Source organism: Cheilinus undulatus, linkage group 5 (genome assembly GCF_018320785.1).
Source record: "Cheilinus undulatus linkage group 5, ASM1832078v1, whole genome shotgun sequence".
NCBI classification, from domain to species: Eukaryota; Metazoa; Chordata; class Actinopteri; order Labriformes; family Labridae; genus Cheilinus; species Cheilinus undulatus.
In genome coordinates this window covers 22,789,540-22,815,734 of record NC_054869.1, presented here as the reverse complement: position 1 = coordinate 22,815,734, position 26,195 = coordinate 22,789,540, and the positions used below count along the sequence as shown (strand labels likewise).

At 43.2% G+C, this 26,195-nt stretch overlaps 1 protein-coding gene across 1 annotated transcript in view; it reads right to left on the bottom strand.

Annotated features, from left to right (window-relative positions):
* Positions 1-26,195, bottom strand: part of fam222a (family with sequence similarity 222 member A) — a 63,014-nt gene that overhangs the window by 21,350 nt on the left and 15,469 nt on the right. Inside the window, exon 2 of the mRNA XM_041786699.1 lies at positions 8,963-9,105. Coding sequence (XP_041642633.1) covers positions 8,963-9,059 — 97 coding nt within the window. The 5' untranslated portion in view covers positions 9,060-9,105. The remainder of the gene's footprint in view (positions 1-8,962; positions 9,106-26,195) is intronic.

Sequence of the window (26,195 nt, the reverse complement as noted above, 5' to 3'; positions counted from 1 at the left end):
CTTTTTCAACAGGCTAGTGTTCGGGGAAGCTGTAAATTGGTTCTTAAAAATCTGCTCAAAGAATCCAGGAAACAGAGATGGAGATGGAAGCCAGAGGTCAGCAAAACAACAAACCCTAGCCCCAAAGCTATGACCAAGCGAATGCAATTTACTATTTCTCAAGCCTAAAATGACCAAAGCATGAGAAGAAGAGAATATGCTGAACAAGAAAACCACAGAAAGTGAAGTAAAACATCCCACAGGAGCGTTAATTTCAGCATTTTGCTGTGGTCAGTTTTCACTCCCATGCTTTTCCCTCAAACCCCTTGCACTAAAGTGGACTGAAAAAAAAAAACATGCTAGTTCATGACTGACATAAACCATAACTATACTATTGTAGATTTCATTTGTTTTCTACATTTCTTCAAATGTTTAAATTCGTTTTGCAACCATCGACCCTCAAAACCAAATCCTCAATGTTAATTCAACTGTAAGTGTTAAATGTATCACTTTTTTTAAGTTGAATTTAAACTTTGGAAAGTTTTAATATCTTAACTCACTTATTGTGTTAATTTGTAATTAACACATTTAATTAATTTGGTTTTTTACACATTAAAGAGTACTTTTAAACCCGTATTGTGTTATTTCCTTTCATTTTGGGTGTAAATTTGTGTTATTTTCATTTGAATTATTAACACACTGTGGAGCATTTTTTCAACTTGATAATGATTGTCACCTCACACAGAAACACTATGACAAAGTCAGGTGACTTTTGACAAAGATGGAGCAAGGAGATCTAAGGGGATTTCCTCCAATTTTACATTAATTTTAAATTCACCTTTTTAAGATACTTGGAAATAACACAAAATCCAAGTGTTTTTATATCAACATTCTCAGGGCAATCCGAGCCTTTATGGATACTGGGGCCCTGTGTAAAGAGTTATTTTAACCCAAATGCTGAATTTTGAAAACTGATCTTTGATGAATCTTCAATCTCTTCCTTCACTCATGTGGACGAACTGTTTTAGTGCTTGAAAAAGGTTAACATAAGTCTTGGCTTCACAAAAGCAGTGTATTTTTGAATAAAATAATAAGCAAGTGCAGAAAACAGGTCAACAGGTCTTATTCTCTCCTCTCGCTCTGGTCTTTTGCCTTACTTCTTCAGCAAAAACTGTGGTAGGGAGGGCCTTAGTAAATCCAGAGTGTCAATTGGTTGGCAAAAGTTAATGGACAAAGGGATTCATCCAAGGGCGTACAGTGAGAGGTGTATATTGCTCGCCTATTGGCCCTGTAACTCCAGCTGTGAATCACGTGGGGTGGCAAGTGAGGGCGGAAGTGAAAGAAGAGATGCTCCCGTTCACAGAAGTGTTTGAACCTCATTTCTACAACACAAAATGACAATAAAAACATAACCAAAACATTGTAAAAAAAAAAAAAAAAGTGGCACGTGCACCAACCTCGAAACATGAGCAAAGGAATCCCAACAGTGATTACTGTACAACCAGCAACATCTAAATATATCTAAACACTCTGCCCAAGAGCATGCTGGGAAAACTCCACCTCTAGAGTTGAAATGGCACTGGGCAGAGCTCAGATCAATGATCTCTACAGAGATGGACTTACATTGTCAATTAACTCACTCAGAATAGAGTTAAAATTGAGAGTTTAAAATAAACTGAAATGTTTTATACTGGGAATTCAAAAAGTTTTTTCTGTGTAAAACAGAATAATATTCAACTTTTGTGATTTATAATCATTTAAAAGATTTGAGAAAGGTTGAAACTGACACTAGAAATTTCACAGATAGAGCTAGGAAGACCTAATTTACAAGAAAAAAAACTGTGTGTGAGGTGTTAAGTTTCAAAAGGACTTATTTTTTAATAAAGAAGGGAGCTGGGAAGAAATAGAGTAATTAAAGGTATGAAATCTGGCTGAAAGAGCTGAAACACACATTGAGAATCACAATTTTGGACTCAGAACTACAGTTTTCCCTAGTTTTAGATGAAGAGAGCACTCAGAAACATTATCACCATGCCAGGAACGTGCAGCACCTCCTGACCGCCTCTCATCGTCAGCCTGCTTGAGGCTCGGCTCTGAGATGGCACAGGCCGCGTGTCATTTCCTGTGGGACAGCAAGGGACTGTGGACACTCTACGTACCCCTCACTTGCACCCCACCAACGCACCCGCCTGCCCCCTCACTCTGGCAGGCGAAGACAGAGGGTGTCACTGCCTTGCACCTGGGATGCCCAAATGCCAGCTCGGAGGCTTTGGAAGCAGAAACCTGTTTTTCAACCCAAGTCCTGCTGTGACCAAAAAAAAAAGTGAGGCAGAGCCCCTCTTCCTCAAGCTCAACCTCCTGAGGCAATAAGATTGCTCGCCCCCCCGTGCTCACAGCAGAAGGCAGAGGGCAGAGGGAAGGCATGGCGCTGTGGGACGCCAGCAGCCGGAAATGATCCTGTGTGTGCCAGCGCTGAGCCACCAACATGACAGAGGAGCCTGTCATATGAGGTAAGACGAATACAACCAATATCACCAGGCTGTCCCTCTGAAATACAGTCAAACTCTATTAATGCTCTGGATATTCCAATATAGCGCATGATGAAAGTGTGATGACACTTCTCATGTGGCTGTGCAGACCCAGCGATCCCCAAAATTAGACAGCATAAGCAGGCACCTAGGAGGAGGTAGGCCATGAATAGCTGTCAATCACCTTTCACTATGAAAAATACCTCCTGACCTCTGCTTCCCTGCTGCAGACAGAGGAATAATGACAGTCTCTGTGGGCACTCTGTGGAATTCCAAATGGGAGTTAGAAACAAGGTGGTTCAATCAGTAGGAAAAGGTCAAGTGCATGCAGATTCTCTCTCCCTCACTCATGCAGTATCTGCTCTTTTCCCTGGTTCCACTTTCTGCCCCCCCACCTCCAGGGTACTGAGGCAATCAGGGAAAAGGTTGTTATTTCTGCTGCTTCTGGTGACCACTTTTAAATATTCAGCTGCCCCCAGTTTTTTCCCTCCTACATAACAGACGGCAGAGTAACCTGCTGCAATTTGATATGGCCGGCTAATTCCCCTGTTATGTCTCACAGCGGTTCAGACAACAGTGGAGGAGAGGTGGCTGGAGGTCATTACCTGAGCGTATTCCCCCTCACAGGAAGGGTGGCTTATAGGAGGAGAAGCTGCTAAAAGCAAAGCAGACTAATGGCTCTGGCAGCTCTGCCGGCACAGGCACAGGGCTATTAGGAAAACTACAATCCCCAGGTGAACCTCTGTGTCATGTCCTGAGGCTCTGTGTGACATGGCCAGGTTGTCTCTGTCCATCAAGCTGGAGGAGGGCTGAACCAGGCCTGACACAGCATGAACCCGGGATATAAGGCCTTCTGGGAACTTTTCATCTGTGCCTGGCTGATTGGCACCGCAGGCCTCCTGGGTGGTGTCACAGAGGGTTACAGCTGCAGGTGTGCTAGTGTGTGTGCATGTAGGCACACATTTCTGTTACAAGTCACATTTAGAGACTAATTTTGAACCTGTACACCAAGCGACTGGAGATAATTAACTCTGCAATTAACTTGGTAAAAGCTGGTCTCTGAGTTTGGTTTTTCCTACTCATAGATACACATTGTATCGTCTCTTTGAGGGTTACTCAAGTCATTTAAATGTATCAAAAGGTAGGCTAGTCATTTCCTTTGGCATAAGGCTCAAATGCTAACAATGTCTGTTGGGCTAAATTTTTAAAGTCCCTGTAAAGTGAAATCCAAATTTTGTGTCTTAACACACTAGATATGTTGGAATAAGGTTGCTGTAAACATGTCAAAACACTGAATCTATTTGTGACTGAATTTTGGATTTAGACCGTTTGAAAGTTGTTTCCCTCTTTCCTGGCTTGGTTTTATTTGGGCAGGGCAAATATAGGGACCGCCTGACTCTACTATGATATAAAATCACAGAGCAGTTCATCTCAGTACAGTCTGTTGTTAGCTGATGTCACAGCCTTCATTAAAAGTTAACAGCCAGCTACATGCTGTTTTTGTTCACTGTGAGGTAAATTTCCCAAATCTCTCAGCCACAGTGGCCAAGGGGTCATCAAAAGTATCATAACAGTGAGATTTGTGCCAGAAAACAGTAAATTTAATCCCAAACTTGATGATAGACACACTCTGTTCCTGCATAGACTATCGCAATAAAATCCTCCAAAGCTAATCATCATTGATGACTTTTATTTTGAAGAGACACATAAGGAAATGGAGTGTTTTCAGCAGCAACTTAACAACAGAGACAGCTCATAAATGAGAGGATACTTCTCCTGAGTGGATGCGGTTTTGGCTCATTAAATCGACAGGCCCAGCATCCAAGAGCAGCCTCATTTTTCCTGATTTTGAAGCTGGGCCTGGTGGTTCATGGCACAGTAGCCTGTCATACAACCAACCTAAAATACAGATTTTATTATCACTGAACAGGGATTTTAAAGTCACTTAACTGTAAGATACTGCAAAAATAGGGTTAATTTAGATGCTTTGTATTACTAAAAGGAACTGACAAGGTTTTTTACCTAAAAATTTGGAGAAAAATCTCATCTCCTACCAAGTCAAAACAACAGATTTGATCAACTTTGCTACCACAGAAACAACTGTTATCGTTCAGTTACATACTAGCCAATATGACCATTAGCTAGAAAACTACCGAAAGCTTATGTGATGGTCCAGTTGTGTTACATGATGCCATTTGTTATGTGCTGCAAATGGTGTGCAACATGTACAGGGATACACAGTAACATGGACCAGAAAAGTGGTGCTTTTTAACAGCTTTTCTGCTTGCTGGTCACATTCCTGGATTTAACAACACAGTTTATTTAACAAACCTTACAGAGCACTGGTTTGATTAAAATATATACACAGGTGCCAATTTTATTCCACACTATGTGGCAAGTTCCTAGTTTTGACAAAATGTTAGCTAGGAAGTGGTTTAACGTTAGCATTAGCTGCAGTTTACCAGAGTCTGATGAGTTGATAAAAATGTGATGTTTAATATCAAAGTATGGCTTAAAAGCCCTTCAGAGTTTCAGTATCAAGAGGTGAATGAGAGTAATGGTTAGATATCATATGTTTGTATGACTTCCACTTAGGAATACAACACAATAAAAGCAACTGAACCGTCTCCCTGAGCATGATATCAGAGGAAAACAGCTGCTATGAGATAACATAGGATGCCAGCACTCTGTGCGTGTGTGCATATTTTATGTACTAAGCCCTGTTGGGGTTTGAAAAAGTGGGAACACCTATGTTTAGCCCAAAGTCTGATCCAATTACAGAGATATGGGAGTAATGGTGAGCTGTGTGGTAATGACATGAGAACCTGTAATGGGCCTGAATGAGTGGCGCAGCATTCTCCTAGTTTGACAATTGCATTCTCAGAAAATGTCATTCCTGGCACAAATGTAACCATGAAGTAATGAATGAACAAATGAAAATGTGCTGAAATCTGTAAAGATATTATTTGGGGATATAGCCCGGCAGATATCTCCTCATCAAGCAGTGAATTCAAGGATTCTGGACCTGTTAGTCTCGAGCTGACATGTGGCAGAGTAATTGCTGTCTGGGCCAGGGAGGAGGCAGGGTGGTTGTGGTGGTGGGGGCAGCATGGCCTCCTGTCCAGCCATCTCGGTGTTACTTATCACTGGACCAGATCACCTCCTTCTCCCCTCCTGGAGCAGGGCTTTTACGCTCTGCCTTTGCTGCCTGGACCAACAGGAGGAGGATGATCAAGAAGAGGGACGGACAGCGAGGGAGGACGCCGCTGCCCGAGGGTGGCCAGGGTCAGTGGCATCTATTCACCCCTCTCCCCTTGCAGGGCCTTTCTCTCTCATCTGTCTGGATGGGTGCCTTCTCTCTGGGGCACAGCAGGATGAGAGGCCCTGGCTCTGCTGCCGTCTCTGCCTTTCATGTCTCCATCTAGGGCAGCGGTAGAGAGATGAGGAGGGGAGGACGAAGGAGAGGGGGGAAGCTACAAATGTCACCCATAAGGGGGGATTTAATTAAAAATGACAGGGGCTGGCGCTGGAGAGTGCAGCCACATATGCGTGGAATTTGGGCGCAGAGAAAGCAAGTGGCTATGATTTATAATTCAAGTAATGCTCCGCACTCCTTTTAATTCTACAGCCAGAGAAAAAAATATCAAAAGGCCGTCTCTGTGAGGCTAATCCAATATGATATTTTTAAGGGCAGGCGGTCAATGGCTTTTTGAAAAGCCAGCTTCTCTGTCTGCCTTTCTGCCTCTCTCCCTCTCTCTTCTCCACTTGTCTGCCTTTCCCCACCTCCCTCCTTTCTCTCCCCCCTGCACTCCAAGCTCTACAGTACCTCACCCTCATCCCCTCCCAACCCCCCTGAGCCCAGACACAGAGCGGGGCTGTGATAATGGAAACATCCCGCTCCCCGCCTCCCGTTTCTCCCGCTAAGCTCTGTGCGCTTGGGGGAAATTGATTGTCTGGCGAGCCGATCTGAACGCTTCCAGCTGATGGTAGAGCCAGTTAAGTCCTTTTTTATTGAGGGTATGAGGGATTTTTAATGGGAGTCGCATCAATGAACTGTGCAGCCACTCGGCATCTGCATGCAGGGTCTTTCTCATCCCCACACACATGCACACACTTCTGTCTAAAGGACAGCAGATGCAAATGACACAGCTCACCTCTACCTCACTGCCAGGTAATCCCCGTCCTCTGCTCTCACTCTCTGGCTCTTTCAGGGGTGTATTCTGGTATTCGGCCCCCTATAGAGAGCCCAGGTCACCTTACCCACAAACCCACTCCATGTTGGCACAAACTGGGCCACAAAACAATCAATCACAGGGGCCTGCTCTGCATGGTGACCTGAGTGTGTGCCCACTTCTGCAGCCAGACCCACTGTCTGCCTCTGTGCACCCCTTCTAGGCCTGGACGAACAATCGCCTTATTGAAGCCAAGAGCTGCACAGCGGTTGGAAATCCAACACTTGCTTCTCCCCCCTCCTTCCCCCTCCAAGGACAGAAAGGAGGCTATTATGTTCAAACATCCTCATTATGGACCTCGAGTCAGTGGCTGTGGTAGTCTTTCAATCAAAGGGTTTAACAGGTGGAGGAAAAGAGAGTGAGAGAGGGAGAGAGGAGGGTCAGGGAGAGAGAGGGTCAGTGAGAGGGGAGGGCAAAAGGAGGACTGGAGACTGTTCTTTTTTTCTATTGATTCGAGTCCTGACTCCCACTGGCCGCTCCTCAATAAAAGAACCCTGAGAGGAAGTGGGCTAATCCTGCAAAATTGGAAGGATGGAATCGATTAAGATGACTGTTCAGGACTCCCCTCCATTCCTCCCCCCTTCCTCTCCATCTCTACCTTCTCTAATTCTATTTTCCATAGTTCCTCTTTGTCCTTCCTTCCTTCTCTGAAACCTCTTAGTTAGCCTGGTTGAACCCCATTTAGCTGAAGAGAGGCCCTTATCCGTTCAGTATCTGTTTACATTGTGTTTTATACACATCAATACAGCTGCACAAGAAATACAATACCCTTACAGAGCAGGGCAGCTATTCTGATTTAAGATTTAGATTTGCTGCTATGTTACTTTGGTTTTCACCTTAAACAAAGCTGGTGCAGGAAGTGATGTCATTTATCTAAGCCAGAACCAGAATGATGTACTGAATATTTTCTGCTCGCTGTCAGAGGATATGGCTGTTTTTCACAAAAGCAGAATTTTCTGAATAAAAATCAAAAAGTTACTCAGGGGGATGAAATTAAAAAATAACACACCACAAACTAAGGAAAACCCAAAGAGAGTTATAGGCATAGGCACCTGAACCTAAAAATTAGGGTTAGGGTAAGGGGGATAATATTAAAAATAGCAAACAAAAACTAAGGAGAAATCAAACCGGGTTAGAATTAGTCACCCAAACCCTAAAGGTTAGGATTTCCTAAGGGGGGGGGGGGGCATACAATTAAAAAAAACACATAACAAAACAAGTAAAGTTCAAAGATGGTTAAGGTTAGGCACCTAAACCCTAAAAGTCAGGGTTAAGGTATTAATGAGGGGGCTAAAATTAAAAATGATACACCACAAACTAAGAAAAAAAACAACAATTGTCAGTGCATCACTCCCCATCCCATGGTCGAGGTCTGCAGCCAGATGTCTCTCCATTTTTCCACCTATCAGAGAGTAGTTAACAGGTCTGGAACTATTTCCCTCTGATGAAATATCACAGAACCTGCCATTCCCACTAAGCCTCTGTAAGCTGAGGTAAAAACTGGTAGGTGAGCACTCCCCTGTGCTCCTTCCACACTCATTTTAATCGGCTTGAGTTAGCTCGTAGACCTGCCACGTAAACAAAGGCCACTAAAGACTCCAGGAGTGTTAAATAAGCAAAAAAAAAAGAAAGACTCACTGTAAAAAGACTTATCCAAAAGCTTCACCAAAATTAGGGAGAAATTCACCTTCCAGATGCCCAACTGCTGCTGCTCTCTCTAATCCCAGAACTGGTTGGAACTAGTTTATCTGGCTCTGGAACAGTTTTTAGCCCTGGCTCATCTCTGTCCCTTTACACCGTTTTGTGAGTGGACAGAGGGAGGTGCTCAGGGAGCAAACAGAGCAGCTGTCATGCTTTATAGGCGGCCGGCACAGCCAGGGCCAGACACTGTAAATGTTTACAGACCCTCAGGGTCACCCGGGGCCAGTGAGGCACGTTAAACAGTGTCTGTACAGCCCTGTTGCCACGACTGCACCATCAGCACAGCTAAACAGGCCCCACAATGAGCAGCCAGACAACACGGCAAGCCAAAGTCTAAGTGTACAACAAATGAAACTGTTCAAAAATTCCTTAGAGACGAACAACAGGTATCAGGGAGACTTTTACTTTTTCACTTTTAGGGTTACCTTCCATGATGAACACAAGAAATAAAAACAACAAATACAAGCCCTCTGTTAAGATTTCTCATGACTTCTAGGGTTCCACTTCTTTTTTTGCACTCACATTTCCGTCCTAGGGCTTGTGGAGGCTCCAGGGTCTTGCTAGCACACACCGGGTGCTGGGGTGGAGGGTTCTGCCTCCTCTGCAGACAGGCCAGCATGGCGAGGTGGGCACGGAACTACAGCCGGGGGAGTTCTGCGGCCAACCTGGAGCAAAAACAGAGAAGAAGAGGAACATTGAGTGTGTGAAACGGGATGATTCTGGGGTCAAACCTCCACTGGCTGTGTCCTGTTAGCCTGCAGGAGCTGGCTCTGGGCTAGTCAGTCTCACAGTCTCACCCAGGATTTAATTGGGGAAGCATGCCTACAGCTGCCTGCCTCTCAGCTCTGTGTGCTGAATGATAAACACACACCTGCACTGGGGCAGTGTGGTTGACACGGTTTCAGAGCATAGTCCAGGGCCAGTCACTCTGCAGCTTCACACAGCACATCCACGCGGCCATTCAAGCGCATCTCCTGTCTATGAAAGCGTCTTCAAAACAAACACACAGGCTCACACAGAGAGCAGCAGCACTCAGGCACATTCCTTCCAGGGCAGCAGTGTGTATGTGGTGATTGATGGCGTTATCTATGGACAGAGAAAAAAAAAATGGTAATGCTGAAAAAACAGCAGTCTGTCTGCTGCAACTTAACATGCAACAGCTCTGGGGGACTGTCAGGAGAGGCCTGGGGGACTGAGCCGTGCGTGCGTGGAAGCATATGTGTGTGTGCGATGGGTTGGGAGGGGGAGACTGCCAACCGTACATCAGGGCTAGTGACGGCACTAATCAATCTCCCTCTAGGCCATAAATCTCCAGCTCTGCACTCCCACTTTTCCCCACAGCCACCTTCAGTCAGGAAGATGGAGGCAGTGCTGCTAGTTTCCTCTCAAAAAGCCCATCAGAGCCCCAGTGGTAACACAGGACATGCTCACATATATATAAATATATAAGAGAAAGCTCCCTCGCTAAGAACCCTCAACAATCCAGAAGCATGGAGGGTATCATTCATCAGAAACATAGCAGTGTCACAAAGCACAATGATGACTGATTACAAACTCTTTGACTTGTATTATGAGAACAAAAACATTTAACACCAGAAAGTGTTTTTATAAGATAAAGATTCAGCTCTATTACAGGAAAGCTGTGCTTAGTCTAAGAGCCTAGAAGCCCTTGTAGGCTCAGCCTTAGCTGTGAGTGAGTCTCCCGTCCAAAATGCATCAATATGAAACACTATCGTTTCCATCTGGGCCGGTCTCCTCCTCATATTAAAACAAAGAGCAGAGGCAAATATTTCATCTGTGCTGTCAGTGCCAGCGTCTCCTGCCATGATGCGTGGCAGATTATTGAAAAATGATTTCTCATGCGCCTGTCACAGGCTTGTCCAACGATATTTATTTTCTCAGTGAATCACTAAATGAACATTTAGCCACCTGCCATCAGTCCATTACTTAGTTGTATGGATTATCATTCTTTATATGAAAGAAAGCAATTACAATGATTAGCAGATAAATTAATGGCACTCCATGAAGCTCGTTTACTGGGTAAAGAAAGAATAGATCACCAGTGAAACACATTAAAATATTAAAGCTTTAATAAAAGCATTCAATCAAATCAACTTTTATGAAATGACAAATGTGCAGTATACGATCAAGGTTGAGAGCTTTAAAAGCAAGAGGGGTGACATTTCCATAAACTAAAGGTTACTGCTGTATTGATTTCATGAATTAAATGAATGCCTGCTTTTCAGATCAGGCTAAATCCTCTTACCTTGTTAAACAAATGAGCCAAATATTAAATAAATTAGTCCTTATACTGTTTCCACCATATATCTGCTAAATGCACTGATTAAATATCATCATTTAAATCATACTTCAATAAAAAGCCGCACTGAACACTTGAATAAACTTTAAAAGTCGTCTTTGCACAGATTCCAGCTTTTTAAATCAGCGCAGAGCAGTCGATCCATGTTTACTGTCAATGTTTTATTTCACTGTTTGTCACAAATAAAAAAAAAAACCCGGGGATAAAGTCCGACCTGATTAAAGGTATTGACAAATGGAGAACGAAAGCATCATTTACAAACACAACACAGTTTACAGCCTATAATTAAGGTGGAGTGAATCCTGGTTTGAAAGCTTAAAGATTAGAAGCAGGTGTTGCAGAAATAAAGCAAAGACTTCACTCATTAAAAAGCTTTTTTGAATAAAACATTTCTTCTCAAGACATTAAGTGTGACCTCAGACCTCGAGGCTTGCACTTAACCTGCTAAGTCGGTGTGTATTTTAAAACCTGCACACAACACTTTTAGCACAACCTTGATGGTGTTAAAATGTTGTCCTAAAAATGTGCCTCTCTGAGATAAATGTGAGTAAATTCAATCTTTAGACTCTTCTTAACTCGAACACACACATGCATCCACACAAACACACACACATTGCAGATGGGAGAGAGAGGGGCCACTCTATTTCTCGCCAGGTGCTTGAGCGAAAAAAGGTCGCTTGCAGTGCCATTTCCTCTCTCACACAGGCAGGCCTGGGCCAAACACACTGGCACTTTGAGCTCATTACTGGCTATTCACATAATCCTTTCTCTGTGTCCTCTCTGTGAGGATACTAATTTCACAACCAGCCCGTCCTCACAGCCCATTTGTTAAGAGATAGTGGTTCAGAGAGACGAGAGGGACACATGGAGGAGATTGAGACTAAAAGCCGGTCTTAACGGAGGGGATACCTCCGCAGTTTTCCCCTCTCTGAAATGAAAGACAATCGTCTAACTACCCTCCATTTTTCTCCATTTGCTGCTCACCAAATGTATTCGGAGGCATTATAGTTGGCTGAAAGAGACCCACTTTTTTTCAATTCAATTTCAAGAACCAATTTTCTCCTATTATTGCCTTTAAGAGCGAGGCAGAAGGAGCAAGTCTTTAGCTTGTTTGTCATGTCTCCCTTTTCCCCCTCATCTCCTCCTATTAGCTTATTGTACTATTCAGCAGATGCCTATCAGCTGCAGGAAATTATCTCCCAAACCAAAACCCCTGTGACCCATGATCCAGCTACCCTGAAAAAGCCCATCATGCCTAGGTCAATCCCTGAGAAGGTGCAGGAGAAAACGCGTGCACTGCGAGAAAAACCCACCTGCACTTCACTCACTCATCAAATCCACTCTCAGGTCTCCTATTACACCAGTGCGGGGATATCTCAAAAGCCAGGATGTCTATCGGCCCTTTCCTGTTCTGCTAACGCTGCTGCAGGAGTTTGCGATGGGGGCGGAAGATCAGTCCCACGAGATGAGGGAATAAGCCGGAATCAAGAGGTGGTGGGCTCGGCGTAGGGCTATTTCTGAGTTAAAAGGTTCTTAAACTGCAGAGGAGATCAGAGGAGATGGCTCCCCGTGCCCAAAGCTGTCTGCACAGATAAGCATCCTGCCAAGTGCGGGGTGGAACAGAGTGGTCATGGTTGAATAAATGGGGTGTTTGTGTGTGTTTTGAGCTGCAAATGTTTCAGGTGAAAGACAGAGAGCGGCAGCTGATAGTGGGAGCACTGAACCTTAATACTCTTTGATACAGGCTGTAATGTGTTTGAGGAACAGACGCTGTTAAAAAGCTAAAGATGGCGATAAACATTTGGTCAAACTCAAAACTCTGATTGATAATTCTCTCATCAGATGGTCTCAGATTTTTCAGGTTTTAAAGTGTTCAGTTTTTTACAAGCTCAGGTCCATTTACAAACCCATTTATAGTTCAGGGAAACATTTATCATGGGATGCCAGATAGCCTCACAGTTAAAACGCTGTCTAGTTTTTGACAAGGGCGGCCCGTGTCAGTCCTCATTCTCTCTTCCTTCTCCATCCTGTGTCCTCCACAATAAAGACAGAACATCCTTCTATAAACAGCCCAGACTCCTATCATAACTTTTATACAGCATGGCAAGTATCCCCACCTTATAATTTATATCCAGCTGTAACTTTCAGCACTAATTCAGCATGACCTACTAGCATGCAGCAAATCAAACACTGGCAACCAGAGTAGAACTTTCATGATTGATTTTTGCCTTTAAATCAACTTTAATGGAAATCTTTCTTAAACTTGCTTAACTTGGCTTTATTTGACGCAGGACATTTGATATTACAGCTCTTTACTCTCAGCGTTTCTCTCAGCTCTAAGGTTTTGTAGAATCATTCAGTATCATACAGTGTAAACACTGATAGCTATCCACTCTCACATAACTTAACTCTACTAGATTTATCAAGTAATGTTTAATAGCAGGGTGAAGGAAACCACTTTACTGTCGCTCAAGTAAAGTCAACTTAAATCAAACAAGTAACGTCCAAGGAATATGCTGCAAATGGCAGTAACCAGGTTAGAGCAACACTCAAACAAGCAGAAAGAGAAGAAATTTAACAGTCTAAGCCTTCTGAGCGTGTGCTTGCAGCAAGTTTGCCCTAGCTGTAAACAGAAACAAGGACAACATGAGATTTCTGTGATTTTACCTTATCTGCACCTCTATTGATGTATTTGAAATTATAAGGTAAGGTACTCAAGCTAAGTATTTTTTCAGCCCTCAAATTGCTTGAGACTCATCCTTTGATATACAGAGTTTACCCAGAATACTTTTGGGTGTTTGACACTTTTCCACTATGAATGAAGTTACCCACTCATTGAGACATGTCCCACCTGTAATACTCCATATCCCCCGTGTTATGTACCGTACAGGGTGCTAGGCATAAAGAAAGAGCTCAAAAGTTGGCTGCAAAGCCATTTCAAGTGTCGCAGATGTATGCTTTGAAAAAACGTGTGGCAAAAAGTCTACGATGTGCTTTTATTTTGAAGGAAATGTCTCCATCTCTTTGTTCTGTCACTTCTTTCGTTCCATCTCAAGTCCAAAATGCCCCATTTTCTTTAAAAACATTTGTTTATGACAGAAAAATCTAGGGTATTTTGGTCATGATTTTGTTATTAGGAAGGTGATTATGGGTCCTGAAGCTAAACCAGCTGAGAAGCACTGGCTTAAATAAACAAAAGTGCCACATCAGCGCTGTTTCTCATGATAGAGCACATTTCTAGTTTTAAGTAAACAGTACTTGACCGTTTCAAGTATTTTTGCATTCTACTCTAATTTTTTTGACAACCATCTCTTAATCTGCAGAGTTTCCCAGAATGCCCTTGGGCATTAAACATTCCTGCACCATAAGTGAAGTTACCCACTGGGTTAGGTGCATTCTGCCTGAGTTGAGGAGTAAGTAAAATTGAGTTGATTTAACTTAAAATAGCTAAGTATTTTAACAAATACTGTTTTCAGAGTATTAAAAAAGTAAGTTATTTAAACACTTTTTTTTACTTTTAATGGTTTGCATGGTTTTGAAGTCATTGGGTTTTACAGTGCACAGTTTTCTAGGAATAGCTGCATTACAGACATGCTTACGCTACTCAAGGAATTCAACAAAAAAAAGCATCTTTTTGTACTTTTTCGTGTTTGAGTAGCAACTGAAACCAGGTGTTGATTTAGAAACAGTATCAGGCTGAGTTTAATTATCATGATTTGAACAGAAAACCAATCATCAAGCTTTTAAAGAGTCTACAGTAAACTCCTCCACCCCTCCCAGCGCTCCAGGACCAGTCATGGTCCTGGAGCCTGGCAGACAGCTGCCACAATGCGCGGAGGGCGGGGCTTCAGCCTAATTGAATGGTGACCCTGCAGCCTCACTGTGGGACGCCCCATGCAGTGCTTTTAACAAGCTGCTGTGTCTCCCCTCTTAATAAGCCCAAACAAGTTAATCCAATCGACACACTCAAACCCTTTCTTTTTCTTTAACAAGGCACTGCCTCTACCCCCTTAATCCCTGCCACCCCCGCCCCCCCTTCTCCTCCTCCTCCGTCACCATACCGTCACATGAATGGAGGCAAAGTGAAAGGCTCCATTAGGAAGGCCTGGCATTAAAGCCCTTCAGCTCGCCACTTTCCACACAGACACACGAATAATTTGCACTCATACTGTACATTGGAAACACACACACACTAGTGCTCACATGTACCTGATACAAATTGGTCTTCGTGGACGCAGCACACAATGAGAGGGTTATGTTCGCCGACCCAGATCCACACCCACACAAATCCACCAACAACAAAACAACACACAAACAAAAATTGTGAGGGGACATTTGCCGACATGCACGCACTGCAGGACATAAAAAAAGCATTGTTAGCAAACCCTCCCAGCTCCACAAACAAGAGCCACTGATTCCCCAACAATACAAGCCCCTGGATGCTCTGCACAACCTCACACCAGCACAATAAATAACCTGCACAACAAAAGGCCATTGTGTGTAAAAGCCTACAGTTTAGGCATTACCGCCATGATATACAGTGCTGGAATAACATATTGGCAGCGGATTCTTATATATACGATGCAGCGTATCACTGTTATTGGGGCTTATACAGCCTCGTCTGCCACGCAGCCGAATTTATAAGAGGTTTTTCTGCAGATGAAGGGCATCTTGGCAAAAACACTCAGCTGTTAGCTTTCCATATTCCAGTCAGCTTCAATAGCTTCACCCAGGGGATGAAGGGTGAGGAATGTCTGGCAATCCAATAGCAGCGAGTCGTCTGTCATCTCTAATCAAAACACGCCTGCCTAGACTAATGTCAACCCTGTAATAGCAACGACGACTAATTGACTTCACAGCCAACTGCTGCATCTCTGTGCAGGGCTAGGTTTCATTAATGGTAAATATGGTGCTTAGGAGGCACTGAGCCGCTCTGACACGCAGCAGTTCTATTCCAAATGTGGAAAAACACAAAGGATGGAAGAATATGAGGATGAAGCAAATGAAAGGATCCAGATTCAAACAGTGACAGCTCTGACTTTATCCTGATAACCAAACTCAGGTAGGATGGATGTGCTGCAAAAACATGAGGACTGTTGAAGGTCCACTAAAAAATTTAGAACATAACACTGAATTAAACTTTATTTTTCAGCCGCTGCCTGTGCTGAGTAAAACTCAAGCTTCAATGCTTTCTCTGTGCTCTAAATCACTGCTACTGAGGGAAACAATGCATCTTCCACAGCAGATCTGGGAAACAACCAGAGACAGATATTCTCGGAAGTATTACATGTGCAGCTTTTGGTAGGTTTTACTAAAGGATCAGTTGCATAAGTCTCTGCATACTTCTTTTAATAACTACACTTTGTGTCCAGTGTGCAGCGGTGTGCTGTAAAATAAACCCTGATTAACTTGACCTTGACCTCAGCTGATCTCATACATAAGTATTGAGCATTAAGAGGTAATGCAAAGGATGTTTACCATGAAGTAAAATGATCATAGGATATGTTTGTTCCTCTCTCCACCTGAGGGTTCACACCGACACCGTGGATGTTCTGTACAGGAAACAATGCACTCAGTTTCAGTTGCCATGATGCTGTAGTTGGAGCTTATAAATAAAGTGCAGAGAGAAGACATAAAGCAGATGAAATTTACAGCCACTGAATCAGCTGAGACAGGGGACAGTAGAGATGTTCCAATACCATGTTAGCCTTTTCTGATACCCATACCAGCACTTTGGGTATCAGCCGATATTAAGTACAGATGTGATCCTGGTGTAACACTTCTGGTCTGACTGTGCTGTTGAAAACTGGCACATTTTTTTTAGCTCTTCAGTGAACTCAGAACATGGCTCAACAAATAGAAATCAATCATAGAAATCAGCCTCTGTGATACTTTAAGTTGTTTTTCTTGCAGATTATTGTGAGTTTTACTGCAAAATATTGGGATACTAAAATGGGGGTCACATCTCTCTGACTCCCTATCATGATTTGTTCAGACCGTATCCATAATGCTTTGCGTTTATAAGCATGCGCAGTTTGACAAAGCATAATGACAGAACAGCCTGCCATTGGTTGCCAGCCCCTCACAAAGCAACAATATGGCTGTTAGCATTTGAGCTAACTGCAAAAATGATCGAAAAGGGATTAAAAAGTTGATTTAAAAAAGTTTAATACTGGATTTGCTGGTGTGGTTTAGTGTTTAAAGTCCCCAGAAAATCACCCGAGTTCCTGGCTTGCTGGAAAACCTTCTGTGAGGTCTACAAAGACATGGAAATGGCACAACAGCTAGGTTCAAGAGGAAAAAAGTAATGGGCTACGATTAATGGCACAAAAGTTATTTAACTTAAAATAACTAGTCATTTTTTGTCTGGAAGGGTTTTAACTAGCCCTGTTAATATAAACATGTTAACGCTTGTTACTAATGTGGAAAGCCTAACGCGTTAAAAATAATAATAACACAATTTAATCATATGACTAAGTTTGACCACAACTTCCTCCCGTAGTCCTACGCGGATGTTTACACTCCTGGGGTGAAAAGGTTAAAGGCGGGTCAAATGCAGCCAGCAGTGATGAGTGAGGAGACAGACTCAGGTCTGCTTCACAGCAAATTTCAATTTAAAAAGCTGCCTAATGAAAGTCTGGATGAAGCAAAAGTTGTGTGTACATACTGCTGTGATGAACTGTCTTTACACCAAAGAACAACGAGTCTGAAGTACCACCTCCAGGCGAAACGCATCTTTGCAAATGTTAGCAAAGACGCTAACAACAACACGGGATCAAGCTATGATAGTTAATGTTACGAATGTTAGCAAAGATGCTAACAACAACACGGGATCAAGCCATAATGCCAAGCAACAACCAGCGCAGTCCAGCAGACCTGAATTTGTCCCCAAAACAACAACATCTAAGCTTACTAATGCAATCACTTATGGGTCACCACAGTGACTGCAGACCATCAACATCATTGACGACAAGGGGCTTCAAGACGTCATATGCAGCGTAAATGAGTGTACTCATGCATAAACGTGTTTTTCCAATACTGGTATCAGAATCGGAACAACCCATGCTCTTCCTAGGATTGCTTACAGTGCAAACTAGGAAGAGTACCTTTTAACAGCTTTTCTCCCTTGTTACATGAAATACATCCATGAAACAAAAACAGTAGTTAAAAGTTTAGTAAATACACATTATGGAGTGCCAAAAACAAAACTAGTGGAGTAACGTGTCTCTATACCAGTCATATTTTGTTATTGTTTTGATTAAGAAAATTTACTGAATTTTACATACTGTGCATTAAAACCTTAAACCATGGTAAGATTGTCCTGGGTTTAACCAGTTCAAAATGATTCAATGAAATTATTCGGTGTATTCATTACAATTTATTTTGGGGGGTTTTATACCTTTATTCTGCAATGACAATGACAATGAAGTGAGTCAAACGGGGAATGACATGCATACATAGGACGCAACCTAACAGATAGGCCATTGGCAGTCCAGTATATGTTACATTTTTTTGTCAAAAGTACCTCATTTTGGCAACAATTTAGCTCAGTGAATAGAGAAGGCACCTATATGTACAGATGCTGGACCTCGACCCACTGGTTGTGGGATCGGTTCCCAGTCTCAGCGGTATTTGGTGCATGTCTTCCACCGCTCTCTCCCTGCATCCTGTCTCTCTTTGACTGTCCTGTCTAAAAAAGGCAAAAAGGTCTAATTTAACTTAACATAAGATTAATCACTAACTAATTACACTTAACATAAGACACATTAGCCACAAAATTCACAAAAGTTTCCTGAATGACAGCATTGATCTAATTCTAATAAATTTTAGTCAATCTTGCTGGCTGTGGAGTAAAACAAAACTAACCTATTGTCAAACCTGACTCGTAGTCTCCTATTTCATACTCAGAATTTAAAATGTTAATACTAATCAGCGGTATGACACCTATCAGAAGCCCGTGTCCCATGCTGGGAGAGTCCCCTTGGTAAAATCAGTTTGTTTGCAGCTAAGTACAAACCAAGGTGCTCTTGCAACATGACTGAGCTGCTGCGCTCCTGCTGATGCCAGCGAGGGACTTTGAGCAATGAGAGCATGGCTTAAGATTGTCAGACAAACCACAGGGGAAACACATCCGCTTCTCCTCTTATTGCCTCAGCCCTTTGTTGTGTTGTTTTGTACAGCAGCAGCATCGCTTGTCATCTCCAACCACTTTCACACTGAAACCCTGTGAATGTTGTGACATATTGAACAGATGTGGAGAGAAGCTGCAGAGGTTTTTTTTTTTTTTTTTTTTACACCAGACTGTTGATCAGAGATACACCAGAGGGCTGCTGTTAATTTAGCACAAATCTGGCTGCATTAAAATCTGAATATGTCTTCTAAAAAAATGAATCTTTTTATGATTTCTGCCACAAATGCAGCCTCACCTCACAGCCAGGACATTCCTACATAAATCAAACCCTCCACTCTAAATTCAGCCAAAAATGAGCTGCGCTTTCTTGGTTTTCATGCTTGGATTTATATTTTCTGAGTAAACCTTATTACACACCATTTGTAAAGCATTGTTGATATTGCAGAATTTCTTCTCCCAATGTGACACAATCCTTTATTGTCCCAGACAGGTCCATTCACGGCTTAACACAACAACAATAAAACAAGGGCTCTTTTTCTCCCTCTACCCTGCCTACGGTGGCTCACTTGAATATTCAAACAGTGTTCATTGTCTTTTTGTGTTTTGTTCATTGTTTGTTGTGCTGTCATTCCTCAGCTTGGCTCCTGAACTTCAAAGAAAGGCTTATGTCAATTTATGATGAAATGGAGTGAGCAGGCAAGAGAAAAGACGGAGAAAAAAGCAGAGAGAGAGAAAAAACCTTCATGTAAAATGGCCCTGCCTGGAAATGTATGCTTATTAATGGCTGTTCAATAAATCAATGGAATATAATTAAATTCAAACAATGTGATTTCTTCTCTCCCTCTTCGACTCCAAACAGCGCTCTCTGCAGGGCCTAAGGTGACCTCAATCCCCCGGTCCAGAGGACAGCTCTGCCGTCTTTCACTGGAGGGTGTCATGGATCCAATACTCAGCCATGCATAACATTAGAGTGTTGTGGAGCCCACAAGGCAATCAAACAGTGCACCGTTGAAATGTTGACACTGATCTCATTTGATATATCTGAAGTGTGACAAAGCCATTTTTGCTCTGCTGGATATTAAGGATGAGAAAAGAGACGATGACACGAGTGCTCACAGCTAAGATGGCTAAGGAGAGGAAGCAGGCGTTTCTTTTTTTTCCCTGCACAGATTTTTCTTCCACATTGCAGCCTTTTTTTCCCTCTGCTCCATAATGTGTGCTATCCAGCTGTTGTCATCCCTGCTCCCTCTGAAAACTGGCCCTGGCCGTGCCAGCGGTCCCAATCCAATTGGACGGAGTGGGAGGTGAGGCTGCAGTTGGTAATCACCTGCTGGCTAAAGGCACAGATGGCACAAACAGCAGCAAGATGTTGGTGCAGCAGCACTCCAAGAAGTCTCTGTGACAGGCTGACAGAGAAACCTGAGAAAGCCACAGCAAGGATAGAAAGTCACTGCATGCATATTCGAAGCACAAACCTGGCAGCTACACTGAAAGAGTTAAAGCATTGATCTCTTGTTTTTCCAAGGCAAGGTCCTCGGTGTCACTGCGCCGTGATTGGGAAAGAGTGAAGAAGTGGGTGGGTTGTAATGATTTTAAATGCTTTCCATGACAAAAGCAGCCCCGATAAGGACCTGCGTTATCAGCGAGTTTGACCATCCACGCAGAGATTCGAGAGGTCATCCTGGAGATAACGCCACATGTGCAGACTCAATACATTTGCTGTGATTTATTTTAGACTTACTTTCTGTTTCATGTCTTAAAGCTACACATCAAGGCGAAGACGAGTGGTGTACACCTGTTAAGATTTACTCTTGAGCTGCCATGATTTTAAATCTTCTGACACACCGGGAGACAGTCCATTTAAGTTTCCGCTAGGATTAACAGAAGATATATGTTGATACGTTGACTACAACAGTTTGAGAGAAGGTGCGACTGTCACTGGAATCAGGTGTAAAGCCTGTTAGCTTCTATCTAGCAGTTGGGCTGAGTCGTTTGGTTTATTGATGTTGCTAGCAGGGATTTTTTATGGTCGTCAAAGCTCCCAACACATCAAACATATCAGGGTAAAAATGCCCCCGCAGACATCTTGAAGACTCCCCTGAAGATGAGCTCCTTCTGCTGCATGTGCTACTGCTCGCTGTCTTGGTTTGTCCTTCACAAGAGACAGGTAACACTGCCAAGACCCAGTAATTAGTGCAGATGGAGACTGTAATACTCTCTTCCCCTCCCTGCAGAAATGCCAAGGGAGGCAATCTATAAATTCCTGCATATTAATGCAATTTAAAACCACTCCAGACACCTTGCTGGAGGCAGGTGATAAAAAGGTGAAAGGCAGACTACGTGGAGCACACAGCTGCTGATATGTGGGTGACATCAGGCCTGTCTCAGCAACTTCCTCGCAGCACACAGTCACCAAAATAACCCGATAATCTATCCCTGCTCTCAGAAAACGCTCTCCAAATCCTGACCTTAGGCCTTACAACTGGGTCTCTATCAATAATTAAACGGTAATCTAAAAACCCATTTTAGTTGGGTCATCTTTCTGTGCCATTGTCCCTGCTTCTCCTCTCTCCTTCATCTATTTTTTCCCTTTTTCTCTAAGATCTAGTTAGAGATTCCATTAGCATGAGAAAGCAGGCTGGTAATTGTCTTCACCCTACTGAGTGATCCCTGGATAGAGGATTAGGCCCAGAGAAAGCCCGATTTCAACTCGGAGCACAGATGCTGCCCATAGCCACCCACTCCAGATTAGATTAGCGTGCAGAGGGATGAAACCAGCTGCTAACTTCAAGCAACATTTAAGAGAGAGGTTAAAACCAATAAACTTTTGTTCACCCTTCACCACCAGCTGGGACCCCCTTGTTTCCCCCCTCTTCTTCTTTTTGGAGAATTTTTCTTTTTAATCTACTAATATGCTTTTCTGTTGAAAATGGGGGATTGGGGAAAGGCAGCTTATGATTTCCCCCTCTCTCTCTGTGATATACACAGAGTATTTAGAGCTGAATCTCCCTAAATCATCCCCCTGGGCCACCCTGTCCGTCACTAATCTGCCTGCCACCGCCCACTCATAAGGAGGTGTCACATTTCTGGCGCTCCTCCACGGGATAAGCACTTCAAACACCACAGCTTCTCCTCTTGACCTTTCCACGGAGATGATCGATTAAGCCTGTTGGATTTATTCCATAAACAGGCAACCATTACATCAAAAAAGCAAGGAATTTACCTCCAAGGCACAACTTTAAATCCATATAAGCTTCGTGAGGTTCCAATTTTTATTGGCTTTTACAATCCACTTCTTTCAGCATATTAATAAGCACTTCCACAGCCTGTTTGGGTATCTCAATCGCTGCACCTGTAATTATTGAAGCAAGAGAGAATGACAACAGAGGGAAATTCACTCGCTATCTGTCCTCCATAAAACCTGTGATGCAGAAAAACTGTTTAGCTCCCCTGCCAGTGCAGGATAAGTACAAAAAAAAGAGTGCAAATGTGGTTGCTTTGTTGAAAAGAGAACGTTCACTCTGCTTTTCACCTGTCCAGGAAGCTCTGTGGGGTAAACCAAGGAGCATCGAGGCCTCGCTGTAAAAGGTCTGCTGCTGGCTTGCTGCATGAGCCATTAAGTTAGAGCTCTGCAGGCTTCCTGTTTTCATGCTTGAACACCTTCGACATGCTTTCAGCAAGGACAAGACTAAACAATCCTGAGTGAAACACCAGGGAGGAGAAACTGGAGAGGACAAAGAGCATTTCAGCAACAGAATGCTTTAAACCACAACAAATCGCACGCCACTTTGGATCTCATTTGTGATGGTGAAGGCAGGAAACCTTAAACCAGTTTCATTTCAGCAGAAAAATGCGAGATCTCCCTGTGAGGAGCTGAAGGAGGCTTCTTCTGTGTGCGATCTCAGTGGCCGGCCAGCTCTGCTCCAGCTCTGAGGGACTCCTGCTCTATGGTAATCATATCCTATTTGAATAATGAGGCAATAGCAGCGCTCCTGCCGCCCATTCCCCCTGCATCCTTGACTGGAGTCTTTGATAGACACTAATTCTAGCTCCATCTATAAAGCTCCTCTCATGCATTTTTAATAGAATCTATTACTTTAGGATTAAATTATAAAAGACTGTCCTCCTTAAATTTTTAATAGTTTGCATAATTGGTATCAGGGCCTGAATGCGGACCATAAAAACCCAGTTTGTACAGGACTGCGCTGCGGAACGAGCCGCACAAAACCACACAGCACCATCACACAAAAATGACCCACATGGCCTGACACTATTACAGAGAAACTCAAGAGTGCACACGTCTCTGCACGCACATTTATGAAGGCCATTAAAGCTGTGGAGAATAAGGTGGTGTGAGCTGTGAACCAAGGGGACAATAAGGTCAGGGACCATGAGGGTTCCTGCAGGAGCCCAGGGCAGGAGGAGGAGTCAGCTGATGGAAACAGGAGACATGAACCAGGTGTCCACAGACAACCTGCTGCCACAACACTCACAGGGCAAACAGCAAAAAGTACTTAGCAGGTTTACAGCCTCTCTCTGTCCCTACAGTCTCTTCTAACTGTGTTCACTCAGCTCAAATGGAAACCCATTTCTCTTCTCTGTTCGTGGTTTCAGGCAGATGAGCTATGAGTTAAATGTCATCTGCACTCTCCAGCTCAGACAGAGCGTACCTCTAAACTAGAGCCCCCTCAGAAATCTACGCACGTCACCATCCCCCAAATTAGCACCGCAGGGACACCCCCCCTCACCGCCCCTCCGCCTGCTGGCGGCAGCTCTTTGGCATATCTGTACCGGGGAAAATATTTCACACTGTATGAATTATTAAGTGCGGGGCCAGTGCTAAGCAGTGTGGAGATAGACCGGTTATTCACAGCTCTATTGGGACGGATGCGTCGGAAACCCAGGCCGCTTGCCTATCAGATCGTTTGTCACGAGCGATAGACAATTTACAATGAGAGACTTTTTCAATTTATTCATTCTGCTGTCACTGCAGTTTTCTACCTCCACTCATTCCACTCAAATACCCCCCCGCCCCCCCTCTGCCTTTGACTCCGTCTTGTCTGGTGAGGGGGCTCAGCGCCTGCTCCTCGCTCTGATACTGTTGCTCACTTTCTCAGCCCAAAGAACGAGGTGGAGGTGAAACACATGTGCCACAGACATGAGGGGAGCAGATCGGAGCTGCTTTAATCATCTTAACGGAGGTAGAGGTGTGCTGAGGACAGGCTGTGACAGCTGAGGGGTAGTGGCTCCAGTGGTGGAGTTGTGGCTGAGTGTGGCTCTGTGATAAAGGGAAAGAACAGGAAATGAGGCAGATGAGGGTGCTTAGCTGGGCCCCTTAAGGACTCAGCTCCTGGCAAGAAGAGACAAACCAGGAGGACCACCCAGTTTGAAGGAAAGAAGAACTAAGTTGAGGAGCAGCTTACTTTATATAGGGATGCATGATGTTGGATTTTCGTCGATATCCAATATGCTGATATTTCCAAACTCATTTCAGCGGATGCCGACATATTCACACCTTTTTCAAAGTGAAAAGAGGCTAAATCCTCTATGTGCTCAAGAAACTGTCTGGTGGTTGTTCAATGTTTGGGACTTCATTCAAAATGTTAAGGGCTCACAGTGGGCCTCCTTGAGTCTGTAGCACCCTCGGCCAGTGGTTCATAACTGGTTGGTCAGTGGGTCGCAAGGTGTGCTTGGAAAAAAGGGGGCCAAAAAGTCTAAGATGTACAGAAGCCCTAAGCAGCCATACTTCCCTACTTTCTATTCTACTTAATTTTCCTGTGATAACCTTATTCATCTTTGTTTCTCTGGAGCTGCCTTTCCCAAGATGGAGTTAATTTCTTGAGAAATTACCAAAATGTTCATGTTATCTTGGGAAATTAGAGTAAAAATAAAAGGTATGCATGCACTTCTGTAACCATGTGCTTAATTAAGACATGTTCGTTTTCTCTTGTCTCTTTAAACAATCATTTTATGTACCTTGTATGGTCTAAACAGCCACATTTTCCATTAAAGTCCATGTAAAGTGAAATCCATACTTTGTATCTTAGCACACTAGATATGTTGGAATAAGTTTGCTGTAAACACGTGAAAACACTGAGATCTATGTGTGACTGGATCTTTCCTGGCTTCTTTAAACTTGAGCAGGGACAATATATGAGCCCATGACATCACTGGTCTTGATGGGGAAATACTAACGCCACTATAATATAAAGATAACAGCCAGCTACATCTAGCATCCATAGCAGCCTATGGGTCATTAATAGTATTATCAGAGATCTGTGCTGGAAAACAGTCAATTTAGTCCCAACTTCTGTCTCTTTGCTCTGGCACAGAGCCAGGCGGCCATGTTCAGATGAGAGCATTTTTTCAGTCTAAGAAGACTCGACCACACCATCCTAGAGCAGATTTTAATGTCTAATTTTTCCTGACTTCCAAGCTTAATTTTATAAACTTAGATATGTTTATCATGTCTAAAATTAGGCCTGGTGGTTCATAACATTGTGGCCTGTTATACAACAAACCTAAAAAAAACATTTTTTTTTTTTATCCATTTACAGGGACTTTAAATAATTTTGGGTGGATGCAATTTCAATTTCCTTCGGGATTAACTAACTTCTCATAAGGATGTGTTAATGGGTCCTGATGAGAGAAGAGATGCCCTCTCCCACATCTTAAACTGATGATACGTTTTGCAGACGTATGTGATTTATAATACAGAAGTAACAGAAGTAACAGAAGTATGGCCAATATTGGTTATAAATATCAGCAGAATTTTTTGTCTGCTGATACTGCTGATATGGCAGTATTATCGTGCATCCCTACTTTTTTAACAGTGTTAAAAAGAAGTGAAAGCTTGGAAGATAAAGGCCCTGACTTATGCAACTTTTACATGATCCTATAAAAGTGCATTTCCAAAGAGAGAGCCATCTTAAATGCAGGTTTTCATTGTAAACAGGAGAAAGGAAAAAGGATCCTACAGGGCAGCTGCTCATTCTCATTTGAGAGGGATTGCCAAATAACAACTCCCACGCAGATAGACAGAGGACCTCAGCACAAAAGTCTGGCAGACTGCAATTTCAACATTAATTACTGAAGGTGAACCGCAGTCAAAACAGACAGGTCTGCTTTCTTGTCATTAAAGAGGAACAAACTGCAGAACTGAAAGCATGAGCAGCGATCTGACCAAGATGGGAGCCCAAATTCATTACAGATAATGTTATTTTTTTCCATCTACAGGAGCATAGAGAGTGACATGTGCAGCTTTGTTGTGCTAAATGCTCAGTGTGAGCAGTTTGACCTGAAAA